The sequence below is a fragment of the Haemorhous mexicanus genome, chromosome 1, assembly GCF_027477595.1.
Source record: "Haemorhous mexicanus isolate bHaeMex1 chromosome 1, bHaeMex1.pri, whole genome shotgun sequence".
Lineage (NCBI taxonomy): Eukaryota > Metazoa > Chordata > Aves > Passeriformes > Fringillidae > Haemorhous > Haemorhous mexicanus.
In genome coordinates this window covers 124125482-124138564 of record NC_082341.1, presented here as the reverse complement: position 1 = coordinate 124138564, position 13083 = coordinate 124125482, and the positions used below count along the sequence as shown (strand labels likewise).

At 40.0% G+C, this 13083-nt stretch overlaps 1 protein-coding gene across 1 annotated transcript in view; it reads left to right on the top strand.

Annotated features, from left to right (window-relative positions):
* Positions 1-3180: 3180 nt before the first annotated feature.
* Positions 3181-13083, top strand: part of CPA6 (carboxypeptidase A6) — a 45410-nt gene continuing 35507 nt past the window's right edge. The window contains exon 1 of the mRNA XM_059844549.1: positions 3181-3297. Within this exon, the coding sequence (XP_059700532.1) occupies positions 3181-3297 (117 nt within the window). The remainder of the gene's footprint in view (positions 3298-13083) is intronic.

The window sequence follows — 13083 nt, the reverse complement described above, 5'->3', positions numbered from 1 at the left end:
TTCAACACAATTTTGTGTTTACACAAAATTTGAAAGATCTCACTAAGTCCTAGCTTTAAATTCCATTAGCCTAATTGCTAGGGGTAAATTGAAAGTTTGTCATGGTGGATATAAATTTCTACACTAATTTATACAAAATATATCTCATCTTGCTGTTTGTTTAGAATTTTTTTAAAATAAGGTTGAAAAAAAAAAGATTTAGAGGCATCATGGTTAGAAAAATAACCTTACCTGCATAAATCAGCAGACTGCTGACATATGTCTGCAGGCAGCAAAACTTTCCCTAGATAGATAAATATATATAATCACTTGTTTCTTTTTCCTCAACAGCTCAACATAAAGGATGGCAGGGGACCTCACCAGGTCCTGAGTGTTTGGGGTGCATCTGCCTTTTATGAATCACATTAGTACACAATTTGATAGATTTTAAATAGTGGGTAGGTTACTGAATTTCTACCCTAAGTTCAGTGGGTATTACATAGCATTTAAGGTAATAATTGGATTTCTTTAATGTGAAATGTAACCACAAAAAATGTAAATTAAAAAAATGCCCTTAGGACTATGGGTTTTGACTGTAGATACCTGAATTAAAGCTAGATTTCCTATCTGTGCTTTGCTGAAGAATGCATAATGATTATGCCCTGACTAGCCAGCCTACAGAAGTGGGTGTTAGCAGATAGTTCTCAGGAATCCATTGTATTCCCACAGCTTGCATGCACAAAAATTGAAAGGGCTTTGCCATAATGGCTTAACCATCTTTTAATAAAATACTGAAGTTACCACAGTAAATTGCTAAACTGCTTGCTATGAGCTCTCTATCAGCCACAGCTTGAAGCATTTCCCAACCATGTGTCAAGTGATCAATCTGTCACAACACCAATCCTTTCCTCTCCAGGGCAGGTTTTCCATCACTTTGGAAAGAGCAGAGTTGCTGAGCTAATCGAAGGCAGTATGAATTACAGGATGAATTCAAGGCCATACCTCAGTGATACCCGCTCCTTCAAAATTCCATTACAGCTGTGTAACACATGCTTAGCTACTTATTTCATTAAAATCTGGTTTTTATATGTTGGTTGTACCAATCCTTCCAGAAATGTCTGATGGATCTTTATTAGCTACATCAACTTCCTGGGCAATCATTACTTCTTTATTACTTTTTCATTATTTTTTTCTTAACAGCAATTTAGTCCTTAGAAGTGAGTAATGGAAAAGAATATTACTCTTGTATGTATGATAAATTAAAAGCATCTATTTTCCTTTAAAAGATGCAGCAGTTGTAGTACTCTAAGAGATTTATTCCCCTCTGTGCAAGCTCCAAAACAGGAGGTTAAATTTGGCTTAGAAGCATAGTAATTTCTCCTAAAATTTTTGGGCTGCCAAATTATAAGGGGGCTTTCAGAAATCTTTTTTTTTTCCTTAGGCATAAACTATTTGTCCAGTAAGGTCAATAGCAGACAAGGCAGATGGACTGAGGTCCACACCTGTGGGCACATCAGTGTTACTGCAGCAGTAGCCTGGAGTCTAACTGGACCAAAAGCTTTAATGCCACGTGAGAGTTGGAAGGCTTGGGACCTGTCAGCAGGGATGAGAACCAAAACTGGAGAGCTGAGACAGAAGGAAGGATCAGTGGCTAACCAAGGGCAGCAAATGTTGACTGGAGAGAAAAAGACTAAAAAAGAATAGAGGGGTAAGGGAAAATTATTTCTAGAAACAGGTAAGCCACTTGAGAATTCAGAATTTATTAATAGTGTTTTCTTCTGAACTGGCAGTATTTAATACTTACCTATGTATGCATTAAGGATTCTTGTAGCAAAGGTGAGTCCTACCAGAGCTGGAGCTGCAGCTCATCAGAGGCAAGACCTGGTGCCTGAGAGCAGCAGCAGCTTGGGAGCCTTCCTAGAACAGTGAGCCAGGAAGGGCACACTCAGCAGTGGTGTTTCTAGTTGGCCAAATATCTTCTCAGCCAACCTGAGAGAGACCTTCTCAGAACCTTCAGCAAAGTAGGAGAGCTCACAAGATACTTAAGAGTAAAAACTCTCAATGTCGAGGGAAATTCTACTGTTTAAAATCCCCAGATAACATAGAAACTGTAGGTAAAGAAATTGTTTAAAAGGCTCCTGGATGGAACTGTGGAAATAAAGATATGCATGACTGCCAAGGTCTCTTGGAAGAAAAGTGCTGATTATCAACAGTACAAATTAAAAACTCAAAATGTAGGAAAATGCCAGAATTCACATTGGCCACTTAAAGTTATTTCAGTCTTCTTGTGTATGGCTGATATTTTAGTTACATGATCACCCCCTCTATTTTCTGTGGTCTCCAGCATCCCATAGGTCATGGCACATTGTGGTCATTGAAGGGTCATTCAGTTTCTTGTTTCCTGTTTGCAAAATTATGTCCATTGTGATCATAAATCATAGAATGGCCTGAGTTGGAAGGGACCTTAAAGGTCATCTGGTTCCTGCCCCCCCTGCCACAGGCAGGGACACCTTTCACCTGAACAGGTTGTTCAGAGACTCATCCAGTGTGGCCTTGGACACTTCCAGGGATGAGGCATCCAAAGCTCCTCTGGGCAATCTGTTCTTGTGTTTCTCACAGCAAATAATTTCTTGCTTGTATCTTACCTTTCAGTTTCTGTTAAAGAAAGTGAATAAAGTCAGCTACTATTATCTAGAACCTTCTGAGCATGTATGAGCAGCTATTGGCTTCACACAATCTATGTAAGTTTTCATGGGTAAAGCGAAAGGCATGCCCCAATATGAGGATCACCTCCTTTCTCAAGTCATCTCCCCTCTTGAATGCATGAGAACAATGAACTTTTCAAAGTCCATTAAATGTTTAAACATGAAAAAACAATGTATTTTACTTAATCTCATCCTCTGAAACAGATCAATCATTTTGGAAAATGATTTTTTTGTTGTTGTTCTGAGGCAGATGTTCAGTATGGGACATGTCAGCCTGAATGGTTTAACTAAAAAGGAATGAACAAAACATTTGGATGTAAATGGAAGGTCAAGCTAACACTGATCTGTAAAGAGCAAATAATTTCTATGGAAGTGCATAATCCAGCAGCAAGTTTAGAAGTAGAGCTCCAGCTAACCCAGCATTTTCCAGGTGCTGAAAAAGAGCACAATTACAGTAGCTATCTGAACCTAATTACTGTCCCTTTGTACTGCTGCAATGAGTCTTAAAGTGCCAATTCAATTTTCTGTTATTGGCAGTGATAAAGTCATACGAGTTGTTCCTGAGAGCAAGAGGGAAACACAGATCCTGAGGGCTGCATTCAACAGGCTTAAGGTGAGTTTGATTATTTTCATCTTCCTTTTCTGAACTTTTTTGAAGACTGTAGTGGATTCACTGATTTGCCTTTCATTTGGCACTTCAAATTATTTTATTGTCTGGAAAGAAGTCTTTGCCCAATAAATTCCTAATTTACCAATAAAATAGCATAGATATTAGATTCATAATGCCTGACAAATTTAACAACATTTACTTCCTTAAAAAGATACAGGTGCCATACTTGTAAATTTGTTTTCTTTGCTCTTCCACTTCTTGCTAGCATATATAGTTGTTTCATGATCTGCTCAATTGTTATTTAAAACACTGACTTAGTTCAAGTTGTGAACACACAGAGGAACATGAAAAAGGCTTCAGTTTAAGAATCTCTCTGGCAGAATAATTTTCTAGAGGCAGATGACAGAGTGTCTAGGACAGGGAGCCAAAATCTTCCCTGGCCTTTCCCTGCAGATATAAATGAGAAGCAGCAGTGCCACTGCAGCAGTGCAGCACAGGAGCATTCTGCAGCATGCTGCTTTGCTGGCACAGCTTACCAAGGCAGAGGCAGCATTTCCACAGCAGTCTGGCCCACTGTCCCAGAGCACGGGGACTACCTGTAAGCCAGGTCTATAATCCTGAAAAATGGACTGTACCATGCACATGCACTGCCCCCAGGCACTGTGGGAAAGGGATAAGATTCATTGATAGTCACCAAAACAGCCTAACCCAAGCAGAATCAGTGAAGTAACAACTTGATCAATGCTGAGTGCCACAGTATTTGGAGCATGTGCAAAAGCTTTGGGCTGCTCACTACCTTCAACTCCAGCAAACTGTGAGGCAGTCTGTGTGTAATTCTGCCTCTGTTGTTGAAACTTACATAAATGATTGCATTCTCAGTGAGGAACAAATGAAGGTGCATATAATTTTCTAGTCCAATAGTTAACATCTGGGATACAAGTAAATCAAGTCACTGTCTGCATACCAAATAAAACAAAACTAAGGTGTTAGAAGAGCTCTTACACCCTTTCATCTTTCAGTTGTGATGAAGCTCTTTTGCTAGTGTTTTTTTAAAGAAAGAGGACTGAGCTGCCTTAGGTACCTTAGGAGAAGGCTTACTGCTGTGAATACTCCAGCAGTCAAGACATCAACAACTTAGTAGCATTAAGTAGGAAAGCTGAGACTGTCTTCATCACATCTGCCTTTCTTAACGCTGTGTTTGGTTAGTTCCCTGTTCAAGATGCTGTACTTTGCAACCCCCATTCTCAAGACATCCAGCCTGTGCACATGTTGCATGAAAACTTTCAGTGTTCCACAGAGGCAGTGTCAGGATGCCATGGATTAGACACTTTGCACTGCAATGCCCAACTCTCCTAAAGAATATTGTCTCACATTTATTTCTGCACTGCTTATTAAGAGCCTGACCTTCACCTGTGAATGTTACTGTAACACCCCAAAAAGGATACTTGTTTTACTCCCAGTTAAGAAAAAAAACCTAACCATAAACCTGAGCAATACATGTGGAAGCTGGTTTTTGCATTAATTTCTCCCCTCTGGATGTTGGAATATAAAGAGGGAGCGCATGTGTTTTTTTCCTTTCTCCTCATATTGTAAAGCCTGCAAAGCAAAGGGGTTACTCACCTTCCTGTAACTGTTTCTCATTACAGAGCTCCCTTAGGCTCCCAGAAAGAGATTCCTTCAAATGAAAGTGGGAGCAGTAGAAACTTGAATAAATAATTGCATACTGTAACTCTGAGAGCAGGATAATAAAATTTTGGCAAACTTCAGCAGAATCTGACTAGTTAATTAAAAAATGATTGATTCTGATGGGAAACTAAGCTGAGGAGGTTGAAAGGATGACTCAAAAAAGAGAGAGTGTAGTGACACCCAGTTTCATGAGCACAGGCTGGGTTTGGCTGCATGTTGGGTCTCAGGGCTCCTCCATCTGCAGCTGCTCCACTGCCCATCTGCATGGGGTGGAAGAGACACCCAAGTGGATAGCAAGTAATAGACATGTTTAACACTAATTTATCATATTTCCACCCTGCAAAAAAAACCCTCAAATTATTCCCTCATGAAGAAGAGGATCAATAATGACACTCCTCAGAAATGCCCAGTCCTTACAATACCAGCAGAAGTCAGTTGTGGCTGCAAGTCACCAGCCAGCCCCACTGGAGAACCATGTATTTGGAGTTGAGCAATTTTTAAGTCTCCATGTCAGTTCTCCCCTGTCCTTCTCTCACTCCCAGACTTCCAGAGTTGAAATTCAGTGTACAGTGGATTTATGTTCTCTTTTTCAAATATGAGCCTTTAAGCACAATGCTGATTATATGCTCTGGAGAAAATGGAAGACAGTGCACAAAAAAACCCAAAAACCTCAGCAGTGCAAAATAAGCTGCAAACAAACCCCAGATATAGTCCTGTTGGCATCTTAACACAATATGCCTGACAAACAACAGAAATATGAGCAGGAGTGTCAACAGAGATGTATGAATTGCTATAATTACAAAGACTGCACTTTGGATTTTTTCAGTTTTGAGTCAGAAAACCAGAACTAGCTTAAAGACACATCTCCTTTGAAACTATTTTGGTTTGAGCAGTAAATTAATACCAACCTGTGACATTACTCACACATTCTGTTCCTCAAGGGGGAAATAAAGATGGAACCAGGATCTTTTCAAGATATTACAGTTTTGTTATGTACTCGGTGTTGTGCAAAATTCAGTTTTCCACCTGAGTTATGATATGGCCTGATAGTATTCTCTACCATTGTCAGTATTGTAAGAATAAGAAAAGTCAATAAAGGTAAAACTTATTTTTGTTGTTGAATTGAGAAGAGTACATGCACTTAGGTTTCAATTCAGACATGTTTCTCTACCCTGGAAAGTCGGTCTATTAGAGATGAGGTGTATTTCAGAGGGCCAAAAGTTACACTCTCTAGGAATGTCAGGATTAATCCCCATTAGTCAAACAGGAACTGTGGTGCAAAAGTCATCTGGGGAGCCCAGTTTACCCCTGGTGTGATCCATGCACAGCATAAATATTTTGAATAAATTCCCAGGACAGTGCAAGCACAGAATGGATTCTGTACAAATGGATTGTATGCCTGTTGCAGGATTTCCTTGCACAGAACAGACCATCTGTGGTAATAAGGCAAAGGGAACATAATCCCTCCTGTCCCAGGCTTCCTCCTCGCTGTGTCTGGTGGAGGGAGGTTTTCTACAGACTTGTGGTGTTCTGTGCTCATTCCAGCCATCCTTTAAATTGACACTTGTATTGCAGAGTGATTTAGCCTTTTCTTCTGGCATACATCTCATAATCCAAAGAATTATAAGAAAAACTCCTTTCTGTTCAGTTCATATGACACTATCCTTCTGAAGGGCATTATCACAAAGAAGCTTGAAAAAATGATCCTGATGATCCTATTGCAATGTATTTTGGTGTCAGGCAGAGAATAAAGCAAATGCAAAGATACTCCTCCTTATTGTCTACTGATTTGGACAAAGGGAAAAGAACCAAGAAGAAAATAAACCAGCAGTGAAAGAACAGCAATGTGTCATAAATAAAATTTCACTAATTTTATCTGCCAGCTTCTTAATTACTGTCCTTACCACTGATTTTTCCTGAGTAGATTTTGTCATTTACAGACAGAATTGATCCTGTCATTGCAGTTCAGGGAATCTGAGTAGATTTTGTCATTTACAGTCTGTTCTAACACCACAGGGCAGTGGGGAAGGAAGTGGTGAGAGCTCTGCCTTTTGCCATGCTGAAGCCAGTGCCATAGAGGTCAGCAAGGTCAATCCCTTTTGGGAAAAGCACCAGACACCCAAAGAATACTTTCCTGAATAGGCATTTACAGAAACCTATCCTGAGACATCCTTGAGGGATCATCTGGGAACTGGCTATATGTCTTGCTGTATTTGAAGTATCTTAGAGTGTGTCCCCAGGGATTAACTTGGACAGTGGCAGTTGAGCTAAAACAACCCCCAAAATTCATACAAGAGTTTCAGGACTACTGAGGGTTTTTAGTCCACATGGAAACCTCTTGATGTCAAACAGGACTGCTCTTCTAACAATACCTGAGCTGTAAGGTAAATTCACACATTTTCACAAAAGTTGTAGCCCCCAAGAACATCTGAAACCTAGCATCTGGAGCTCCTCAGGAGGGATATTTGCCCTCCTTTTTTAAGGGAAAGGATTTTAAAAGTCCATATAATGCTTGGTGTAACAAATCCCTGAATTCTACCCGAATTGTCCAGGCTCTGCTGCCGTATGAATGCCATTGCCTGTAGTGAGTGAATAATGGACAATGAATGTTTCATTCCACACATTTTACTTTTGTTCATGAATTGCCCAGTGGCAAATCACATTAGTCATAATCACTTACTAAGTAATTTCCACAAATTAGTTTTGGTCTGTAGCTCCATTGCCCACAGTACTTTGTTATTAATCATTATTATAAATTGATTCCTTCATAGGCTGGTTCTGTTAACTTTAAGGTGACAGAATATTGCTTTTTTTCCTTGGTGGGGTGAACATAGCATGTAGATCTGCACAGCCAGTAAAAATAGCCAGCTGTATGGATAAAAATTTTTCTGCTCTGAGTTCTGTAAAATTGCCTGAACGTGCTTGTATTCAACCAGTAAACTCAGCTACAGGAAAGACTAAATATAGAAGCCTAAATATAATGAGTCAGATCAGCTCAAAGCAGAAGGAGAGGGCTCTGGCCCAGACCACTCTTGTCTCAGCCAGGCTGAAGAGACCTCCCTGTGCCTCCCCACCAGCCCCTCACTGTAGGACTACATCTCTCCAGAACAAGTTCTCAGGAAACTCTTGTGCATCATGCACTGCTGGGTATGCAGTTGTTTCTTAGGGTAATATGTGTCTGAGGTCAGAAGAAATGAGCAGGTGGGGAACAGAGAGCCATGCTCTTTTTTAAGGCAGGAGATGGCAGTTTCTGGTTTTCAATGAGTGACAGAGATAGTAGCAGCTGTCAGATGCCATCAGTATGTGTACAGGAGCATCTCTTGTCTCCAGCTTGTTCCTACAGCATTTCTATCAGTCTCTGTGGGGAAGAAAAATAAGACCCTGGTAATTGTGCTTCCTACCAGCAGCACCACCCCACATCCTTAGACATGTTTGGCGCAGACCTTGTGGCAAAGCCCACTGGGGTATGTGAGTGGGCATATGTGAGTATGACAGGGATAAATGATGCTGGAGCTCCTACCTTGACTTTCGTTAAAGATATATAGTATGCAGCTATACTATACATGTATGACAAGTACATAGCATAGCAGTGCTGAGGAACATTTTCATAGGGTTGTTATGGACTAAAATGCAGCAGGTACTTTGACACTTCAAGTGCAAACTCAGGGAATTATTTATTTTCCTAGTTGTACATCACTGTGCAGCTTTTAGATTGGCTGCTGCTGTAATGCCATCACAGGTGCCAGTCTTGAATTTTACACTTTCTGTTGCCATCTTCACTGTTATAAATAATTTCTCTTTTTATATATATGGTACGAACCTTTAATCCTGACTTAGTGTTTAATACCAGAAATACCTTTTTGCAGGTTCACTGTTCCACTCGAATAATTTCCAGATTATTACAGTGAGCAACAAATGAAAGGATGATAGTATCACAGTAACATGAATATTACTGCCCATTCTCTGTCCCCCAGGACTCCTCTTGTCCATCTGCTGTCCCTCTGCTTTGTACACCTCTCCAATGAATGCCTATTTTCTCCTGCTCTTTCTTGTTCAGAAGACAATTTGAGGAGCCTGTTGCTGATTTATGAGCCATTTCATGCTTTTAATTCTGTTGGATCTGAATGACAGAAACAAATGTCACATTCCCAAGTGCTTGCAAAGAAACACACGGGGATTTTCTTGGGTCCTCAGATGCAGCAGATTCTGCTTATCTGCTCTGGAATTTTCCGTTGTAGGCATTATTTTTGAAGCAGCACTTCATTTGAGCCTTGAGTGATAACTTCTACTCCATCAGTGGTCTACAAGCACTTTTTATCACATAACGCCTGCCAGACTGGGATCGGGACTGTTTGTATAGGTAGCAAAGAAGCAACTGCTCTATGAACATTCCTGGCATAATAGAGTTAGACAACTCATTCTTCAGTAGTTTTTATAAAAGAAATTCCTGGGCACAGCCAGGCACTTCTTCAACTTTGGGGGGAGCCAGCCTAGCAGTCCTTGAAGCCCGAACTCCATTCCCTTTTGTTTGTTTTCTAGCCTGTACAGCAGCTGCTTATCCATTGTAATCCCTGAGCTGATCCTGTCATTGCAGTTCAGGGAATCAGAAAAAATGTCTCATAGAGGAAAAGGATCACTTGGCTATAAATCTGATAGTTTACACCTCCACAGGAAAATGCTTTTTAAAAGGCTTCAGAGGACAAAAGACTGTTTGAAAATGCAGTAAGAAAGCCTGTCAGCCCAAGCGGAGTATTCTTATTTGCAACAGGAAAGAACTAGCTCAGCAGCCAGGGCTGCCTGCATTTTACTTTGCACCTACAGCACATGATGCTTTAGATACTTTAGTTTTCAGTCTAGATTTTACCCTAGCTCATGGTTAGGGTTCCAGTCAGAATATTTCAGATACACAAGGAACATCAGGTGACAACAGAGGGTATTCATCGATATATCAAAATACAATTTTGAAAACCACTTGCCAGGCTCAGAAGGAAAATGTTGTTGCAGAAAAACTAAAGTGGGGAAATACAAGATAGAGTAGAATAGCCCAGGTAGTGAAAGTATTGTTCTCACAAGACACAGAAAGCATGGGCTTTCTGAGATGGAAGGAATCTGCTTCCTCTGAGGAAGCCTGAGCCTGAGCTCACCAAAGTCACCAGCACACTCCCAGTGGAAGCAGAATCAAATCTAGGGCTTACTATTCCATTTCCCATTCAGTGCAGCAACAATTGCATTTGAACCAAGCTATAAATAGCTTAACAATAAACAAAAGAAGGGTTTGACCATTCTTTTAAATGAGTCTGTTAAAGACTTTTTCACATCTTTCAAATAGCCCAGTGGCATCTGTACTTGTAAGAACAGATATTCAGTTACTATATAATTGGGTATGAGTTTTATCTCAGTGACTCTCTTGAGGAATAGCCTACAGGTTCTTTTCAATGTAGAGCCCTGTGTAAAATTATACCAGTGTAAATAGAGTGGGAAGACCATTACTTCATTATAGTTCCACAAAGATTTGCAAAATTCAAAACTTCAATCTGTGCATTGTTCATGTTCTGTTCCTGCCAGGTTGTTGCAATCCCATGAATCATTCCCGATTTATTGGCACAATTACTCTTACCAGCCTCACTGAAAAGCAAATAAATACTGAAAAGCAAGAGCCAGTAAAATGTCTAGTGCACTCAATCAGAAACCTAAATTACTTTGCACTGGGACTGCCTTGTAAGTCCTTTCAGAAAGCACAGGGAATTCCACACTGGATTGCCACTGGACCATTTTGCAGCACATAAATGGTAGCTGAACCTGACTGGCAATCAGAACTGCCAATTAAGTTCCTTAATTGGCAGGAGCAAGTGAGCATGAAATCAGTCCTGGTCATGAAAACTTTTGCAAGGTTGAAGACATTTGAGAGGAGCAGTTCTGCACTTTCCAGGTGAGCCAAAGCACTGCTGTAATTAGGCAGCAGTGTCAGAGTGAACAGGAGTCATTCCTGCATGCTTCTTTCTTTTCAGATGCACCAACAGAAGTCTAAAATTCTGTTGCACACTGTACACGTGTGTGTGAGGGGTGTATGTGTACATACATGTATAAGTGGCTGTGTTTCCCATGTATTATGGGATAAAAACTCAGGTGGTCAGACCTCTGATGATACAAGTAAGACTAAAGCAGTTTTACTTCTACTCTCTGCCTTCTACAATTGGATTTATAATTGAAAACTTAGATAATGACTTTCATGACTGTTTAGGGTTTTTATGTGTCTGTCCATGAGAACATGGATATAAATGGGAAACACACATTTCCTGAAAGAGCCCATGAGAACATGGATATAAATGGGAAACACACATTTCCTGAAAGAGCCCATGAGCAAAGAGCCCCCCTGCTTTCATTATTGACTGCACTTTCCCTTTTACAAGAGACTCAGAAATGCCAAGCCATTTCAACTGACAGCATCATAACAATAATTATATTCTGAACTTTACAGTTGACAGCATTTCTCAAAGAAATCCATTCATGGTGATGTTAAGGATAAGGCCAGCTTTAGCACATGTATTGCTGGACACAACTCAGTAGGAATAGAAACTGGAATCGCTAGGTAATAAAACATAAAACAAAATTACTGTCTTCATGGGAAATAGCACAGATCAATCATAAACTATTTTCTCCAGATACTAAATGTAAGTTATGGCAAAGTTATTGTAGTTATTTTCATGACAAACATCAATCATCTCTTTTGATTGATACATAATTGCAGACCTGATGAGAGCACTAAGCATCTTCCTTTCAGGCTAAGTGGAAGAAGAAACTAAACATCTGCTTATGAAAAGGTAGTGAGGGACAACTGGAGGCCACTGCCCAAGAAAATGACTTTAATTTCAAAGACCAGGCTAAACCCCATGGGTTGAAGAAGCTGGGGATTTATTTCAGTGACTTGAATTTAAAAAAAGACTATAGGATTTATGCAGCCATGAGAGTGTTTGTGGGGAAAAACAGTGAGACTCTTTTCTTCCCAGGCTTCCTTTCCATGGGCATGGAATGAGCTGGAGGAAAACTGAACTAGTGAATAAAAATCTTCCTGTTCTTTTTTCTGTCTTGGCAGAGCAAAAGAGTGTTCTGTACACCATTTGTGATATGTAGGATTATACTAACAAAGTGTTTGTATTCTTGGAAAATTATTTGCATAATTTTAACTTTGGAAGAAATTCTGAATCCTATTAGTTAAGCACCCAAATCTCTTTAAAATATTTGTCCTTTTGCTTTGTGCTACTTTTCATCACTGTACTGACCAAAACCTAGAGACATGAGTAATGAATTCAGGGTTGCTGTACCTTGGAAGGTGTCCAGGTAAGAGCTGATAGATTTATTTGAGCTGTCTTTAACACCTCAATTTAAAGAGAAACTGCCTACAAAGAAACCTGGCTTTCCTAAGAAAATATTGAACCACAGGGACTTTAATGGGACAAGCGAGGTTGAAAAAAGAACAGACAGTTAAAAAAGACTACTTTTTATGTAGTTAAAGTTAATAATCGCTAACACTTTCTTTTTTAAATAAAGCAATAATGTGTTTAAATGCTTTGGGAAAAGAGACCTGCCTGTGTGCTCTTACATACAATTTTTTCCTCATAGAAAGCAACAGAATGCTCATGCCTCCAGTGAGATTCTGGGAAAGAGCATTCCCTATGCATCTGGGGAGCCACCACTGTCCCTGAGAACAGGTACTCATGGTCACACTTGAGTGGCAAGTGCTGAGTAATTGGTCTCCTGGTCCCAACTCTGAGCTTCCTGAAAAATCTTGCCTGGGCTCTGCTTATTATCCAGAGGCTTTCAACATCCCAACACCTTTTAAAGGCAACCTGCTGCTTGAAAGACAAGAAAAGATGTGCAAATAAGAGTGTTCTGCAGAGGAAATGAGAGTATTTAGGTTTGCAACATACTCTAAAGCATATTGCTTTTCCTCTAGCCTCAAGATACCAGGTGAATTTTGAGATTCAAATATTTGGCTGTACACTCGGGGAGTTTTGTAGGTTTTCTGCAAAAAAGAAATCTTGTAGCTGAAGAATCTTCCTCCCATCTAGCAAATCCTACCACCTATACAGCAAATAGAAATCA